Source organism: Zychaea mexicana, assembly GCF_025766255.1.
Source record: "Zychaea mexicana strain RSA 1403 chromosome Unknown BDB00scaffold_93, whole genome shotgun sequence".
In the NCBI taxonomy this organism is placed as follows: domain Eukaryota; kingdom Fungi; phylum Mucoromycota; class Mucoromycetes; order Mucorales; family Lichtheimiaceae; genus Zychaea; species Zychaea mexicana.
Window position 1 is genome coordinate 13,173 of NW_026516756.1, and position 15,138 is coordinate 28,310.

The window sequence follows — 15,138 nt, forward strand, 5'->3', positions numbered from 1 at the left end:
ACACGTAAAGGCAAGGTCGCAAAATCGATATAAGCTGGGTAACCTTAGGCGATTCCTTCTGGTCTGATTAACATTTCTTTCCTATGAATGCTGCAGAAGTTGTATTGCTCAGTAAAGCGAACTGGTCTGGGTTTAATCTGTGCTTCATCGAAGCAGCGGCGACGAGACGTTGAAAGTTCTTTAATGCGGCGTTCGTCTTGTTTCTTATGCTTCTCTTCTTTTTGTATATATTCATCGTACTGCTTCTATATAGCAGGAGGTAACGGTAATAGCAGGTGTGTTTGACAATGGGGACATGCTATTGTACCATGATCTAGATAGTATAACAGATGTGTTCAGAGTTACTAGAATACAAAGATACGGAGCGGCAAGTTATAGGTACCATGATAATCGCCCCACATATCAATATCGCAATCAGATTCATCTAAAATCAGAATGGGCGACGCTTGTCTTCTTTTTTCTATGCTGATTGCTGTTGAATCTTGATCCATTGTTTTTTTGATATGCAGGTACCTCCAAAACGTTTTGTGATCGTGACCTAGGTTGATCTCGTTCTATTGCTGCTTATGTCGCTGTGATATCGGGGGCCATCGCATTTTAACAGATGATCGCAGCAAGACCGGCTCCTAATGGTTCCCATTCATGAAATGCATAACGAACGGCAGGAGACTATATCGTTTGCCCGAAAGTACAGAGTATGGCAATGTCAGCAACGGCGGATGATATTTCGCCCATGGACCAGATGTATAGCAAGCAATCAGCCGCTCCAAAGCATTGGCTACCAACTGAATATCCACGCTTCCGTCAAACCAGTACTCCTTGGGACAGTCGGCCTCAATATCACCAAAGGCGACACCATAAGACATCCTTTTGACCAGTTTTTTATATTCCGTCTAGCTGCCACCACAGATGTAAGACAAACAAATGCTTTTTCCCTTAGCTACCACGTACTCATGCATTCTTTTTTTGATGTCGGCGTATTTATCTTGATTGCTTTTATATTCGAGATACGACAAAGTTCTGAACCCACACCATCTGTCCGGATTTATCTCGACCGAGTCTGTAATGTACGACAATAGAATATCTGGATGTATTGTCGAGCTACACAGCAAACGGTGTAAGTTCATATATATTAAACCACTACTAGGCAAATATATGCCTATACCTTTGATCATGTAGAGCCTGTATACTACACTTTTTGTTTGGCCAAAGCTCTTCAGAACCATTCTCAATCATTGTAAGTTTTCTTTTTTGACCATTGGGTTGGATTCGTTTTTTTCAGTAACAGTTTTTTTTCTTCTTTCTGATTTTTCTTTTCCTTTCACATCTTGTTCGATAATCTCAAAGTAAGATGGTAGCCTCGACCCAATAGCACCCTTCGGTCGTCCTTTGGTTTTGACAGCGGTCAGTAACTCTAAATCTTTGATGGGTACTGGTTTGTACTGATCTAAAGCCATATGTATACATGATATCAAGTCTTGCTTTTGTTGAGCCGTCTGTGCATCGATAAATAAGTTGTCAATTCGATCTTTAAGCTCTTAATAATCTAGCTCCAACGCATCTTCTTCAACATCGTTGATATCGGTTCCAAGTTCTTCGATGACAGGTTGTTTAGATACTTTTGCTATATGATATATGAGCTGTTAATTCCATACTAAAATATTGACTTTAGCTGCGACATTATAAGTTACATACTTGTACTTGACACCAATTTCCATCTTTTGTCAAATATATTGGGATGCAAGATTTCTTGATCATTAAACTCGTAAAAATAGTGTCTGCACGGCAAACGATAATTGACAAAGACTTCATAGCTATTACATTGCGATGATCCCAGCGTCAAACGGCGAGCGGCAATCAATTCAGATATAACGACGTTGATCGCTATAGAGTTGCCACGGTAATTACTTAGTAGAGATATAACTCATAGTTAAAGAAAAACAAGAGATTTATAGATTATTAATAAATTATAATATTTTTTAATGTAATAAGTTCAAAAATTTTATATTTAAAAAAATATAGTTGTTTCAATTTTGTAATCCTTAATGAAATTTGTAATCACCAAATATTTTTGTAATCTTTATGAATATAAAAATTTCATAAACTGGCGGAATGGTAATGAGCATACCCTCCTTTGAGCTAGACCAACTGGATCGACGCTTAGCTTGACAGAATAGAATTATATATAATTTTGTTATTTATAACAAATATTATTAATATGATTCATTCTCCGTAGGTCCAGTCCACCCAGTCCACTTAGGTAGACCCCAGGTGGACTCCAAAATATTTTTAGATATTTGGCATCAAAAAAGGCCTAGGAACACGATTTATTATAATGAAAAGCTTTACCTAATTAGTACATTGCGAAGATATAAGCTATTTACTGTTGAGCAGAAGGTATACTCTACCGAGTCTACCTAGTCCACCTACAAAGTACTTATTCTGCCCCAAATTTAACTTTGAAAGTCAGTTACGAGAGAGTGTAAAGACAGTTGAAAAAAACCGTTAAAGTGTACTTGTCATCTTGTTTCATAAGAGAATTGTATATTTCAACTATATGAAAGGTAAGTAAAGAGAGAATGGGAGGGGCACGATCTTACTACTACAAGAGGAGAAACAAAAATGGAGGTAAAAAACAAACCACTTTTCATATAAGAAATAAACTTGGTTTGTTATTATTACTTCTTTACAACTTCCTTTTTCACCTCCATTTTTGTTTTTCTTATTGTAGTAGTAAGATCTTGCCCCTCCCATTCTCTCTTTACTTACCTTTCATATAGTTGAAATATACAATTCTCTTATGAAACAAGATGACAAGTACACTTTAACGGTTTTTTTCAACTGTCTTTATACTCTCTCGCAACTGACTTTCAAAGTTAAATTTGGGGCAGAATAAGTATTTTGAGTCCACCTAGGTAGACCCTAGGTGGACTCCACAATATTTTTAGACATTTAACATCAGATACGGCTCAGGAACACGATTTACTATGATGAAAAACTTTACTTACTTAATACATGATAGTGATATGACAAATTTACTATTGAATATATAGTATACTCTTATATAGACTAGGTGGATTTTGAGGTTGAATCTTTGGCCCCTTTAAGTAGCAAGTTCCTTATTCTGCCCCGACTTTAACTTTGGGCCCCCCCCAGTTTTCAATTTTTTTGAAAGTCAGATAGGTGAAGGGTAGCAGGCACAGAATAAAGGGACTTGGAGAAAAAATTGAGTGCAGCAGTATATGTTTTGTCAGCGACCAAAAAAAAGCATTGTAACTACATGGTCTGCCATTCATCTTGAGACAAGGTAATTATGAAAGTGCATCTGTAAATTTTAAAGCTCATTGAGAACGGGGAGCGGTAGTAAATAGCACAGGGAGAGCACTTACGATTTGCGGCAGAAATAAGCATCTGCACTTTTTTACTAACGGTCACTGTCAGGCCTGCTCAAATCAATTCTAATAGACACAACTGTAACAGCGATTCGAGATGAAGTTGGATTCAACACGTAATTATAATATATGCGGTGAGATGGAGGTAAGAACGAACGTATATATTGGATATACATAGGTGTGTGCGCGCGTGTGTGTTTGTTGGTATAGCATTGCGGTAAAAACGAAGGCCTTTCTTGTCTTTGTTCTTGCTCCAAACACACACGATCATTTTGCCGATTCCTTTTACCATCGACGTCGACGCTTCCACCATTCAATAATCCAAACGTCGATGGCCCTTGATGAACGACGAAAAACATACAAGAACTTGTTACGGCGTGTTGGTACTCGATGCGCAAATACTTTTACAATACTCGTTTCCATACCTCGCGTATAAACACATACAATGTCCAACCCGTTTGGCATCGCCATCTCAAGGAATGGTCAAGGCTTATTTATTGTAATCTACAATGCTGATGGTAAGTGCTGCAAGTGTTTTCTAAGTTTTTATAATTATAAAGGGTGCACAAGTGTCTAATATTACTACTGTTCCTTGCTCTATCATACCGCCTCTTTCATTTCAGCAACCAGCAAAGATATCGGTGCAGCTAATGGGTACGCATATCTTATGAAAGAATGGGTGGGATGCACATCCATTATGCTATTGAGCGGTCTATGTTATGTTACATACTGCACTTATTTTATAGCCCCGGAAACGCGCTCCCTCAAAGGATAGTATCAGTGGTTGGATATAGGAGGGACAAAAGAAAAGAGTGGGATTGTCTTTCATCGTTTGTATTGTAAGTACTTTATGAAAGCAATAATAGGTGATACTTTATATAGTTGGCTGATAATTTATACGATATATTTATAGATAATAAGATGAAATAAAGGAAATGGTGATCAAGAATTGTTTTGGCGGTGGAAGTTGGCATTGGATGGTAGGGATAGGATGTTGTTCAGATCGGTTTTGACGCTCGATGCATCTTCAGCAAGTTTAGTCATTCGGGCCATTACAGCATCAACAGAATCAGCTTCTTGCCCATCGTGAACAGTGGATTTCTCCAGAAGGCGCCTTATTGCTGTTGTTTCCTGTGATATCTGTTGGTAAATGTCCTTGAGCTTATCCATTGGCGTTGGAAGACGTTGACCTTGGTGCGGCTGTGCTTGGGACGTTGATCCAGTGGCATGCTCGATCCAATGTTGGTGGGTGGCCATAGATGGACGTACAGTGACGGTTTTTACATGCTGTTCCACCAAAAACATGTGCTTACAAGGGAGCAACGATCTATCAAACTTTGGACACGAGCAAGAAATGAGTTGGCTATTACGTGATATGACCTATTAGAATAGATAGTATATAAAGTAAGTAATAAGAATAAGAAATGAAACATGGAAATGACTATATGAAAATCGATTTACATTGTAAGTAGTGCTGCTGTCAACAAAGGATTGAACTGTATACTTCGTTGCAGACACCACATGGACTTTTGAGGGGAGCTCTGCACGATTCACTTTTTCGGCTTCTTGTTCTTCTTTACACATAGCGTGCTCATAAGGACCCATTTTGCCAACGTTCGCGAGTAGCCGTTTTACCTCCTTAAGGATATCAAACGCCACATCAGAAGAAAGAATTTCAAGCAAAACATCAAGTCGATGCAAGCGTTTGCGTTTCAAATATTCTGTCTTCAACTGATTATGCCAGGTTTCGACGTAGTTATTCGTTTGCATATTGGTGTATACTGTTGGCTGAAAGCACGCCGCCCAACGCTGATATCCACTGCCACCTAGACTGTCAACCCATTCGCGTACGAAATACACATGGAAGGATGGCTGCGTTTTCTCCATTTCACCAAGGAATGACTGGAAAATCGACGTAAATTTCTCCTTGTCTTTTTCGTACATGATTTCATCCAAACGACCACGGATATATTCTCTGGCTTGCACAATCGTACGACCTCTCATGCCAACAACCTTGGATTGAACATTTTTATTCCATGCGCGCTTAACATGCCATAGGCAATGTTGAATCGTTGATTGCGCCCAAACTGATGTGATGGCGTTGTCTTCGGCGAAATCACGATCGATCGTAAAGCGAGCAGGATCAAGTCCGAGAGAAGCCAATGACTGGAACCAACTGATCAGAGGAGTCGATGACTTATCAGTGGTCAGCAAGTATGAAACAGGAACGCCACGGCCAACTACAGGGTGACGAATAACCATCGTGTATAGGACACATTCAGGATATTGGGAGACGTCATGGGTTGCATCCAAACAGATAAACTTTCCAGAGGTACCCAACAAAAGTTCTTTTTGCCATGGAGCAACAAATCCGAAAGCAAAGTGCTCTTTCGAAAGCTGTTGGCTAGGAGTTCCGGCATTTGTTGTGTAGCTAGGATTAGCACCGATCCAAACATGATAGCCTTGGGAGCGGAAATCATTGAGCCATGCTTCAACTGAAGCAAAATCATCTTCAGCTTTCGAGCACAATTCCTGCCGATATCTATAATATATATTATAGACATCAACAGTATTGATGTGTGCTGCACGGCTGCTGCTCGGCAATGCTTGATATTCATGCTGCAGGTACATTCTGATATCACGAACGTTATATCCTTTGCGCAATTCTTCCAAGATTCGTTGGTTGACCTCTGGTGTATTTCGCAGATATTGTACATCTTCAACGCTGCCGGGTGTATGGCCAGTATGGTCACCAGTATACTCAAAATGAGCATAGCTAGGATCATCAGCATAGCAAGTGACCTTAAGCTTAGCTGTGCATCCAACTTGCTTGCTTTTTTTCTGAACTGGACGTCGCTTAACACCATCTACATCGTAGTTCTCTTGATCGAGTTCCACAGTACTGGAGCTCAGAGTTGCACGATGGCAGCGGTAACGGATCGTCCAAAGCTTCGTCACCTTGCGCTGTCGTTTTGGCTCATGAACGCCTACTGCATCATGTGTAAACATTTGTGCTAAATTTTCTATTTTATGCGTGTCCATATTAACCTTCGCCTGCCGCTTCTGCTTTCTTCTGCTTCTTCGCTTCCTCATCCTCGCGGGACCACTTGTCTTTGTACACCCAGCATTCACCAGTTTCCTGTGGTTGCTGCTTCAAGCGTTGCTCCCACACAAGACAGGCAACTTTTTCAGGGCGCGCCTGGGCAAGGTTGGCCGAGATCAAAACTGGGAGGGTAGTAGTAGTACTAGTAGGAGTAATAGTTGAAGCGTTTGGGATGTTGCTCATGTTTGAGATTTCGAGATGTAGGTATGAGATTAGGGATCAGGAACAAGAAACGTGTACAACATTGTCAGTATTGCCTTTTTAATAATCTGACATAACAATTGATTCCACAATACCACATATTCGATGAAAAAACTTTTTTTTTGTCACGTCAATGCTATATCTAAAACACTTTAAATAAAGGTGCCCAATCACTGCATCATTGTATATTTCTTCATGTACTATCAATTATTTATTAAATGCGGCTACTGTATACCGTTTATTTATCCCTCCTATATCCAACCACTGATACTATCCTTTGAGGGAGCGCGTTTCCGGGGCTATAAAATAAGTGCAGTATGTAACATAACATAGACCGCTCAATAGCATAATGGATGTGCATCCCACCCATTCTTTCATAAGATATGCGTACCCATTAGCTGCACCGATATCTTTGCTGGTTGCTGAAATGAAAGAGGCGGTATGATAGAGCAAGGAACAGTAGTAATATTAGACACTTATGCACCCTTTATAATTATAAAAACTTAGAAAACACTTGCAGCACTTACCATCAGCATTGTAGATTACAATAAATAAGCCTTGACCATTCCTTGAGATGGCGATGCCAAACGGGTTGGACATTGTATGTGTTTATACGCGAGGTATGGAAACGAGTATTGTAAAAGTATTTGCGCATCGAGTACCAACACGCCGTAACAAGTTCTTGTATGTTTTTCGTCGTTCATCAAGGGCCATCGACGTTTGGATTATTGAATGGTGGAAGCGTCGACGTCGATGGTAAAAGGAATCGGCAAAATGATCGTGTGTGTTTGGAGCAAGAACAAAGACAAGAAAGGCCTTCGTTTTTACCGCAATGCTATACCAACAAACACACACGCGCGCACACACCTATGTATATCCAATATATACGTTCGTTCTTACCTCCATCTCACCGCATATATTATAATTACGTGTTGAATCCAACTTCATCTCGAATCGCTGTTACAGTTGTGTCTATTAGAATTGATTTGAGCAGGCCTGACAGTGACCGTTAGTAAAAAAGTGCAGATGCTTATTTCTGCCGCAAATCGTAAGTGCTCTCCCTGTGCTATTTACTACCGCTCCCCGTTCTCAATGAGCTTTAAAATTTACAGATGCACTTTCATAATTACCTTGTCTCAAGATGAATGGCAGACCATGTAGTTACAATGCTTTTTTTTGGTCGCTGACAAAACATATACTGCTGCACTCAATTTTTTCTCCAAGTCCCTTTATTCTGTGCCTGCTACCCTTCACCTATCTGACTTTCAAAAAAATTGAAAACTGGGGGGGGCCCAAAGTTAAAGTCGGGGCAGAATAAGGAACTTGCTTTAAGTAGTGGGATCAGTATAAATCTATGTCGGACATGTTTAAGCAGGGGAAAGCAAAATGACAATGACAAACTCTTTGGAAGAGTGACGAAAAGGACACTAGTTCATATATTATTAGCTTCAATAATATATAAAAATTTATAAAAGTTTTTAATAATTAATAATATTTTTAATATTTAAATAAGTATAAAAATAAATTTTTATTATATAAATAAAAAATAGATATTGATAACCCATTAAATGATACATTAAAAAATGAAATAGAAAAATAATTGCTAATAAATGGGATTTTTCAAATAAATCATAGCCTGAAATATTAAATAAATATAATCATAGAACTGAGATTAAAAATTTTAAAAATAATACTATACAAATTATAAAAAATGAATTATTAGATAAACTTGGATATATTGCTGTTTTTTATTTTCTAGTTATATTATATGGTGTAAATTAATATCCAGCATCTTATAGAGAAATTAAAAAAAAAATTGCTATTATTATATCATATTATATGTGGTGAAAATGGTACAGATATGGAAAAATTTATACTATATTCTTCATTTTATAGATTATATAAAGCATTTTAGATAACAGATTATATAAGAATAAATAAAAAAGTTAAATATGATTTAGAAAATATATTTTCAAATATAAAAATAAGAATATTAGCTGCAAAAATAAATAATCCTACTGGATTTAAAAATATAACCTTATTTATAGATGGACATGATTCGAAAATTAAGTCTTATTATCCTGATGAAAATTCAAAGGATTTATATTCTTATAAATTAAAAGGAAAAGGAATAAGAATACAAATTTTATGTGATATGAATCAAATGATAATATTTACATCTAAAAGTCAAAAATGTGCAAAGGGTAATGATGGAACAATGTTTCTTAATATGAAACTATATAAAAAAATAAATGAATTAGACTATATAGGAACTGATGGTGGTTATGATTTATTTATAAATACTCTCACTGAAGATGCATTAACATCTGGTTATGAGTTTTATAATTATAATTTTCAATATCCAATTAGAAAAGAAAAAGATAAAAAATTAACTATTAATGAAAAAAATTTTAATAAAAAAATTTGTTAGTTTTAGATCTGAAATAGAGAACCAATTTTCTGTACTTGCATCTAAATTTAAAAGGTTTTCAAATAATAATCCTGCATTACAAATTTCAGACATAAAATATTATAGTTTACAGTTCCGTATAGCATATTTATTAAAAAATATAAATTTAATGGTAGAAGAATATAATATAAAAGAAGAGCCCTATCATCGGTTATAGTATAGTGATGGATTTGAATTTCCATCAAAAAATAGCAAACAAAATATTATATTTTCAAGTGAAAGAGAAGTAAATGAAAATTATAATAAAATAGTAAATTTACATAAAGAATTTTTAAAACTTGAAATTAATGATAATGATGAAAATATAGAAAAAAATATTAGTGATAGTGATGATGAAATGATAGATGAATATGTGTTTGATAATGGTAACAGAAAAAAAATTATTAAAAAAGTTATTAGTGTAAATATTTAAATAATATAAATAAAATAAATAAAATATATTATAATAAAAAAATATATACAATAGTATATATTTAAATACCAAAATGGTATTAGAAAAAAAAAGGATACAATGTATCCTTTCTTTTTTTTGGGGTATAATGGTACTCTAGTACTGTCTATCAGATTAATTTGTTGAAAATTCTAATATTCCCTTTTTTTGTTGTTTTTTTATTTTTTTATATTTCACATAAAAAATGAAATACTCTGCCTATATTGGTAGCGCTACCGAAAATGAATTGTACCAGTGATATTCTGCTTGCCACAGTGCAAATTATAATTATGTATGATAATATAAAGATAAGCCTAACGTACCAAGTATTAATATGTGCACGATTTATTTTAATAAATATTAGTATAAAAATCGTATCAACGGGCTATGTAGTTTTCTCTACAATCCATGAATATTCTAGAGTATTATACATAATGTTTGTTTTCCCCTCCATTTATTTTTCTAATGAATTATTAAAATAAATTTATTAACCTTTTTGTAATTATTATTTTTTTATAGATACAAAATTCAATTTTTATATTAAAAATAATTTTAATTATGCACAAATTGAAACTCCGAATATTTATAAATTTGCTTAAAATCTATAATCATAGTCTAGTCCGCAAAGGGAACTATGGGAACAAAAAGGGAATGGGTGGGAAAATGATAAGAGTGAATGAAAAGGGAAGAATGTAGCACACGTAAAAAAGAAAGAATAAGTCGAGTGGAGTGACAGCGTGAAAACGAAAAGGGAAGCGTAAACAAGAAGAAGCGAAAAGTAAAAGGAGGAGTAATAGAAAAGGAAGGGCGTAGCAAAAGCAGTAAAGGAAAGAAAGGAAGCATGGGAAAAGGGTTGAAAGGGGTAAAGCGGCGGTTGTCATGGTTACCACCACTGCATGTATGGGAAAGCATCTTCTTCCAATGGGCTTTAGAATCATTTTCGGTGTAGCGACTTTGGATGGTTTACCACTCAAGTCAAGTTTACATTTTTAGAATGGGCACAGTTGTAGAGTTGGTTAACTAATGGATCTTGAATAGAGAGGTCGCCAGTTCCAGCCCAGCAGCGAGTATATAGGTGTTTTTTAGTTAATCCATCCTTAAGTATCTCTCCTTTCATGTACCATAGCTCATCTATTAGTATTGCTATTGCTATGAAACCCTGTACGGATATATATATGATGTATATACATCTAAGTATGCTTTTATAGAAGACAGGCACATTGCTTATTTTAGACATTACATATGTGGATGTATAAAAATCACTGAAAGTGGCTTTATTTAAGGTGTATTAAGACCTCTAGAAGGTGCAATATTGTAGCTAGAGTGCTGTAAATTGCAGTACATGTATCTATCATATATGGCAACAACATACTCAAACGGCAATAGCAGTCACATAGCCACTGAAGCTGCCTTATATAGAAAACTATTTTTGTGAGCTTATTTTTGGTCTAAACATACACTCCAGAAGTATGGCAGTCACACCCCTTTCTTATAATTGTGCGGTATAGTTGCAACGCAATAGCTGAAATATACTAGTATGCTGCCATGGTCGAGTGGACTATGGCGCCTTCCCAATCCAGTTGAGGCTTGGGAAGGCGCAGGTTCGATTCCTGTAGCTGCTATTTTTTTTTCAGCAAGCAATATTTAGTTTTATTGAGCTTTAAAGTAAAACTAGACATGAAAATCATTCTTTTGTTCAAAAACTATTACTATGCAGTGAGACTAGTATAAATACACTTTATTTTTAAACTATAAAAGAGGATGTGAATAGCAGTAGCATTGTCATTTAGAAGAGAATGTGGATGGTAATAGCAAAGTCAAAGGATTGAGTAGTATTACATAGGGGTCGCAATCTAACCTGCGGGTTAAGGACAGGTCAACGGGTTAGGTTGATGCTTTTCTGACCTGCGGGTCAGCCCGTTGACCCGTTGTGACCTATATATACATATAATATGTATAAGGTACTTGTATTCAAGTAGTCAATCTTCTTATTGGGAAGCATCATTATATTATAGGATGTACACACCCGTGCAAAAAAAAAGAGGAAACCAGTTGCCTTTTTGAGTTATCGCATGTAGCTACCATATTGGGACAGCAGAAAAAGAACCAGGTCCCCCCACCCCTCATGCATTTACGATGAGATGCAGATGATGAGGCTTTGCATTTTGGAATAGGATTGGCGTAAAAAAAACCTTTATTGAAAATAATTATGGGCTAAATTTTATGGATACTGCGTAACTAAACACACTAATAAAATAATCGATGACGCTTTCAAGCTTGCAAAAAGAATTTCAAAAAACAGTTGTGAATCTGTTACTTGAGGTTATGCCATTCTAGTATTGCTTTTAAAAAGATGATGATTAGCCTTAATAGCTTATATAGGTTTTGTCAACGCGTCATCATTTTCAAATTACCAAAGATATGAGCAGTATAAATCGGCATGTACTTCATATAGCCTATAGTTAGCCTATGGTTTAACAGAAACTTATATCAGCGATTTCCATGCCGTTTAATAGCCCATGCCCTAAAGGAATAAACGTATACTTACAGAGAGTCTCCAATAAAAGCACTTATAGCACCATCATGACTATTAATTCAAAAAGAGATTAGTCACTAAAGAGAGCTTTTTTCAAATTTCAAACAAGCAACTAAGCATTCTTACCTTGTTTTATAATAGCCTACAGATTAGTTTGAGAACATCTAAGAAGATGCTATATTAATTTAGGTTTCAATGGTCTTAAACGAAGAAAATAAGTAAGACATTGTTACCTGAATTGCAAAAGATGGTGGGCAAGAAGAAGGTGGAGAAAAAGGGAGACGGAAATTGAGCTGAGGCATTCTTAATTTAACTCAGCACTTAACCTTTTTTTTTCTCTTTTGCACTCACCTTTATTCTCAATTACAACCATCTCCATTCGACCATGTCCTTCAACGTCTTCTCCATTAACGCACAAACTCAGAAGCAGCCTAAAACCAAAACATGTGTTCCTTGTAACACTGTCATCAAGCTTGGAGATGGCTTAGGAAACTGGAAAACTCATGTTAGCTCATCGAAACATCAGGTGAATGTTGCTGACTATGATGCCTGCATCGTCCGTGCTTCGGCTTCTAATGCTGAGGATATGGACGTTGACAGCACCAATTCGGGAGAGGAGCACCAGCAGCAGCATAGTGGTAGCAACGACGACGTCGAAGACGACGATGACAGTGACGACGAGTCGGTCGACATTGCTGCTTTGCGTCAGTCGTACGGTGTTTTCCTCTCTCGGTGGCAGGAATCCGGTGCTAATGCCGAGTTCGCTGCTGATGTGGAGAGTGATGGTGGCAGCGACGATGAAATCGACGAAGGTGATGATGATGGTGATAATCCGCTCGATTTCAGCGTCGACTACGAGACCAACGAAGACTGGTATCCTTTCGAGAACCAGTTGCAATTTCGTCTTGCTGCCTTCTTCCCGCAGACGATCGCCTGAAAGACAGGATGATTAAAAAGCAGCTGAAAAGTCTTCTCGAAGATGTAGCCGTGATGTTTCGTGAGGATAAGGACCTCAAAGTGCCATCTGTTCGTTGGATGATGGATCCATCGTATGCTAAGCGAAGCAAAGTGCCAAAAATAAGAATAACAACAGTCAAAGCAGAGATCAGCAAGCCTAATACAGACGAAACCGTCAAAGTTACGGCACATATGCATAAGCCATCAGATTGCTTAAAGCTCCTCAACGCTGATCCAACTGTCTCTTCGAGTTTGAGTGCTCTACCCGACAAAACGCCTGACCAGCGAATCGAATTGACGCAAGGCAGTAAATGGAACACCTGCAATCTATTCCAGCATCCGTGCGTTACAATTCTGTAGGAGCAATGCTTTGGGTTGGTGATTATGCCAAAATAATCGGCATCGGGCAGCAAACAACGTGCAAAATTGCAAAGTTCTACACTAAGCATGGTATTACATTTGCCGACATCTGTCCCGTCAAACTGGCCAAAAAGCAGGGTAACATAGAAGTAGCCGTACTTTCCTACGAGAGCGATCCTGAACATCTATACTACATAACAGTGCCAATCGATAGACTTGCCCTTGATTATGATGCCAATTGCAAATGGCATTATCTTGAGCACGTTGCTGCAAAGGTGACCAGTTCCGGTGCTGCTGGGGATATATGCGATTTCGACAGCGGCGAGTTCATCCCTATTGACTTTACGAAGCATAGTGATTTCAGAATCGGTCTGCGTTACGATCGTCGGCTGCCTGTCAAGATCGTACCAGTGAACTTGTTCATTGATGACACTAGCGGCAACCGATCAAAAAAATGGAACAAGTTCGATAGCTGGTCTCTAACGCCCGCTGCGCTTCTACTCACTGAACGCAACAAACGGGAGAACACGCACTTGATCGCTGTCCACAACAAATTGACTGCTTTGGAGATGCTTCCCTTTATTGTCGAGGACTTGTGCGAGCTTGAAAAGGGTGTGGTGATGTTCGATGCTGCTAGCAATCAGGACGTGTTGGTGGTGGCGCCGCTGTGCTTTATTTGGCCGACAATCCACGGCACGCCGAACTCGTGTGTAGCAAAGGCCTTGCTTCAACTTTCCCTTGTCGCAAGTGCTACTACTATAAAGGATGTGATGAGCACTAGGCAGCTCTACCTCGCAATATTACTGACGTTGCAATGCTGTCAATAGGTCTTGATCTGGAGGATCCGGTGCGATTGCCAAATGACACCATGACAACGAATCCTACTGCTGTAGGATATAAACTGACTAGTGTAGAGGCGTTGGGCAACCTCGAGGCGTTTGACATTACGAAAGACTGCCTAGTAGAGATACTGCACACCACGATGCTGGGAGTTACCAAATATCTCTTGCTTGAATTTTGCAATTATCTTGACAGCGACGAGCTCAAAGACCTCGAGCTCAAGTGCCGCAGCTACGACTCGAAAGCCTTCCGTCGCATGCTCAGCAGTAGTCTGCGTCTTCGCCGTTCCTTTGTCGGTCGCGATTACAAGGTCATTAGCCAGCAAGCAGCCGTCATCCTCAACGATCTCCTCCATCATGGTTGGTCAGCAAAAAGCGAGGAGAAAATGGAGGGTCTCCAGGCGTTCTTTGACTGCTTCCGTGTACATGGAGAGGTCATGTCGCTATTATTCATGTCCAAGATAGAAACAAAGTTCTCTATGTACAAGCTGCTGCTGAAAAGAAGACGGAGGAATTGACGGCTATGATTGGTGTTGTCGACAATTTCCTTATTGCGCAAGGAAATATGACCGCCAATAGTAAGATGGGTAACAAACCCAAGCTACACATCTTGCATCACATCGTGGAGGATATCGAACGTTTCGCCACTGCTATTCATTTTGAATCAGAAAAAGGCAAATAGTTCAACAAATTCCTCCAAGAACACATCCTCCACACCAACCGCCACAACCCTTCGCGAGACCTACTTGTTTCCTTTGGACGGTATACAATGTTTCGTTGCATTGTCAATAGAGGCTATTTTCCCCATGTCGCGTCCAGTCGACTTGTTCATGCCAGCAACAAGATATAG

General features: G+C 38.0%; 2 protein-coding genes across 2 annotated transcripts; both read left to right on the plus strand.

Annotated features, from left to right (window-relative positions):
• Window positions 1-12,517: 12,517 nt before the first annotated feature.
• Window positions 12,518-13,069, plus strand: BDB00DRAFT_791274 (uncharacterized protein; the record flags this gene model as incomplete). The annotated part of the gene is made up of 1 exon (XM_053121028.1): window positions 12,518-13,069. One exon carries the CDS (start codon window positions 12,518-12,520, stop codon window positions 13,067-13,069), a length of 552 nt encoding a protein of 183 aa, XP_052975460.1.
• A 775-nt stretch (window positions 13,070-13,844) lies between these two features.
• Window positions 13,845-14,045, plus strand: BDB00DRAFT_723869 (uncharacterized protein; the record flags this gene model as incomplete). The annotated part of the gene is made up of 1 exon (XM_053118220.1): window positions 13,845-14,045. A coding segment is annotated over one exon (201 nt), but the record flags the coding sequence as incomplete, so codon positions are not given.
• Window positions 14,046-15,138: the final 1,093 nt, after the last annotated feature.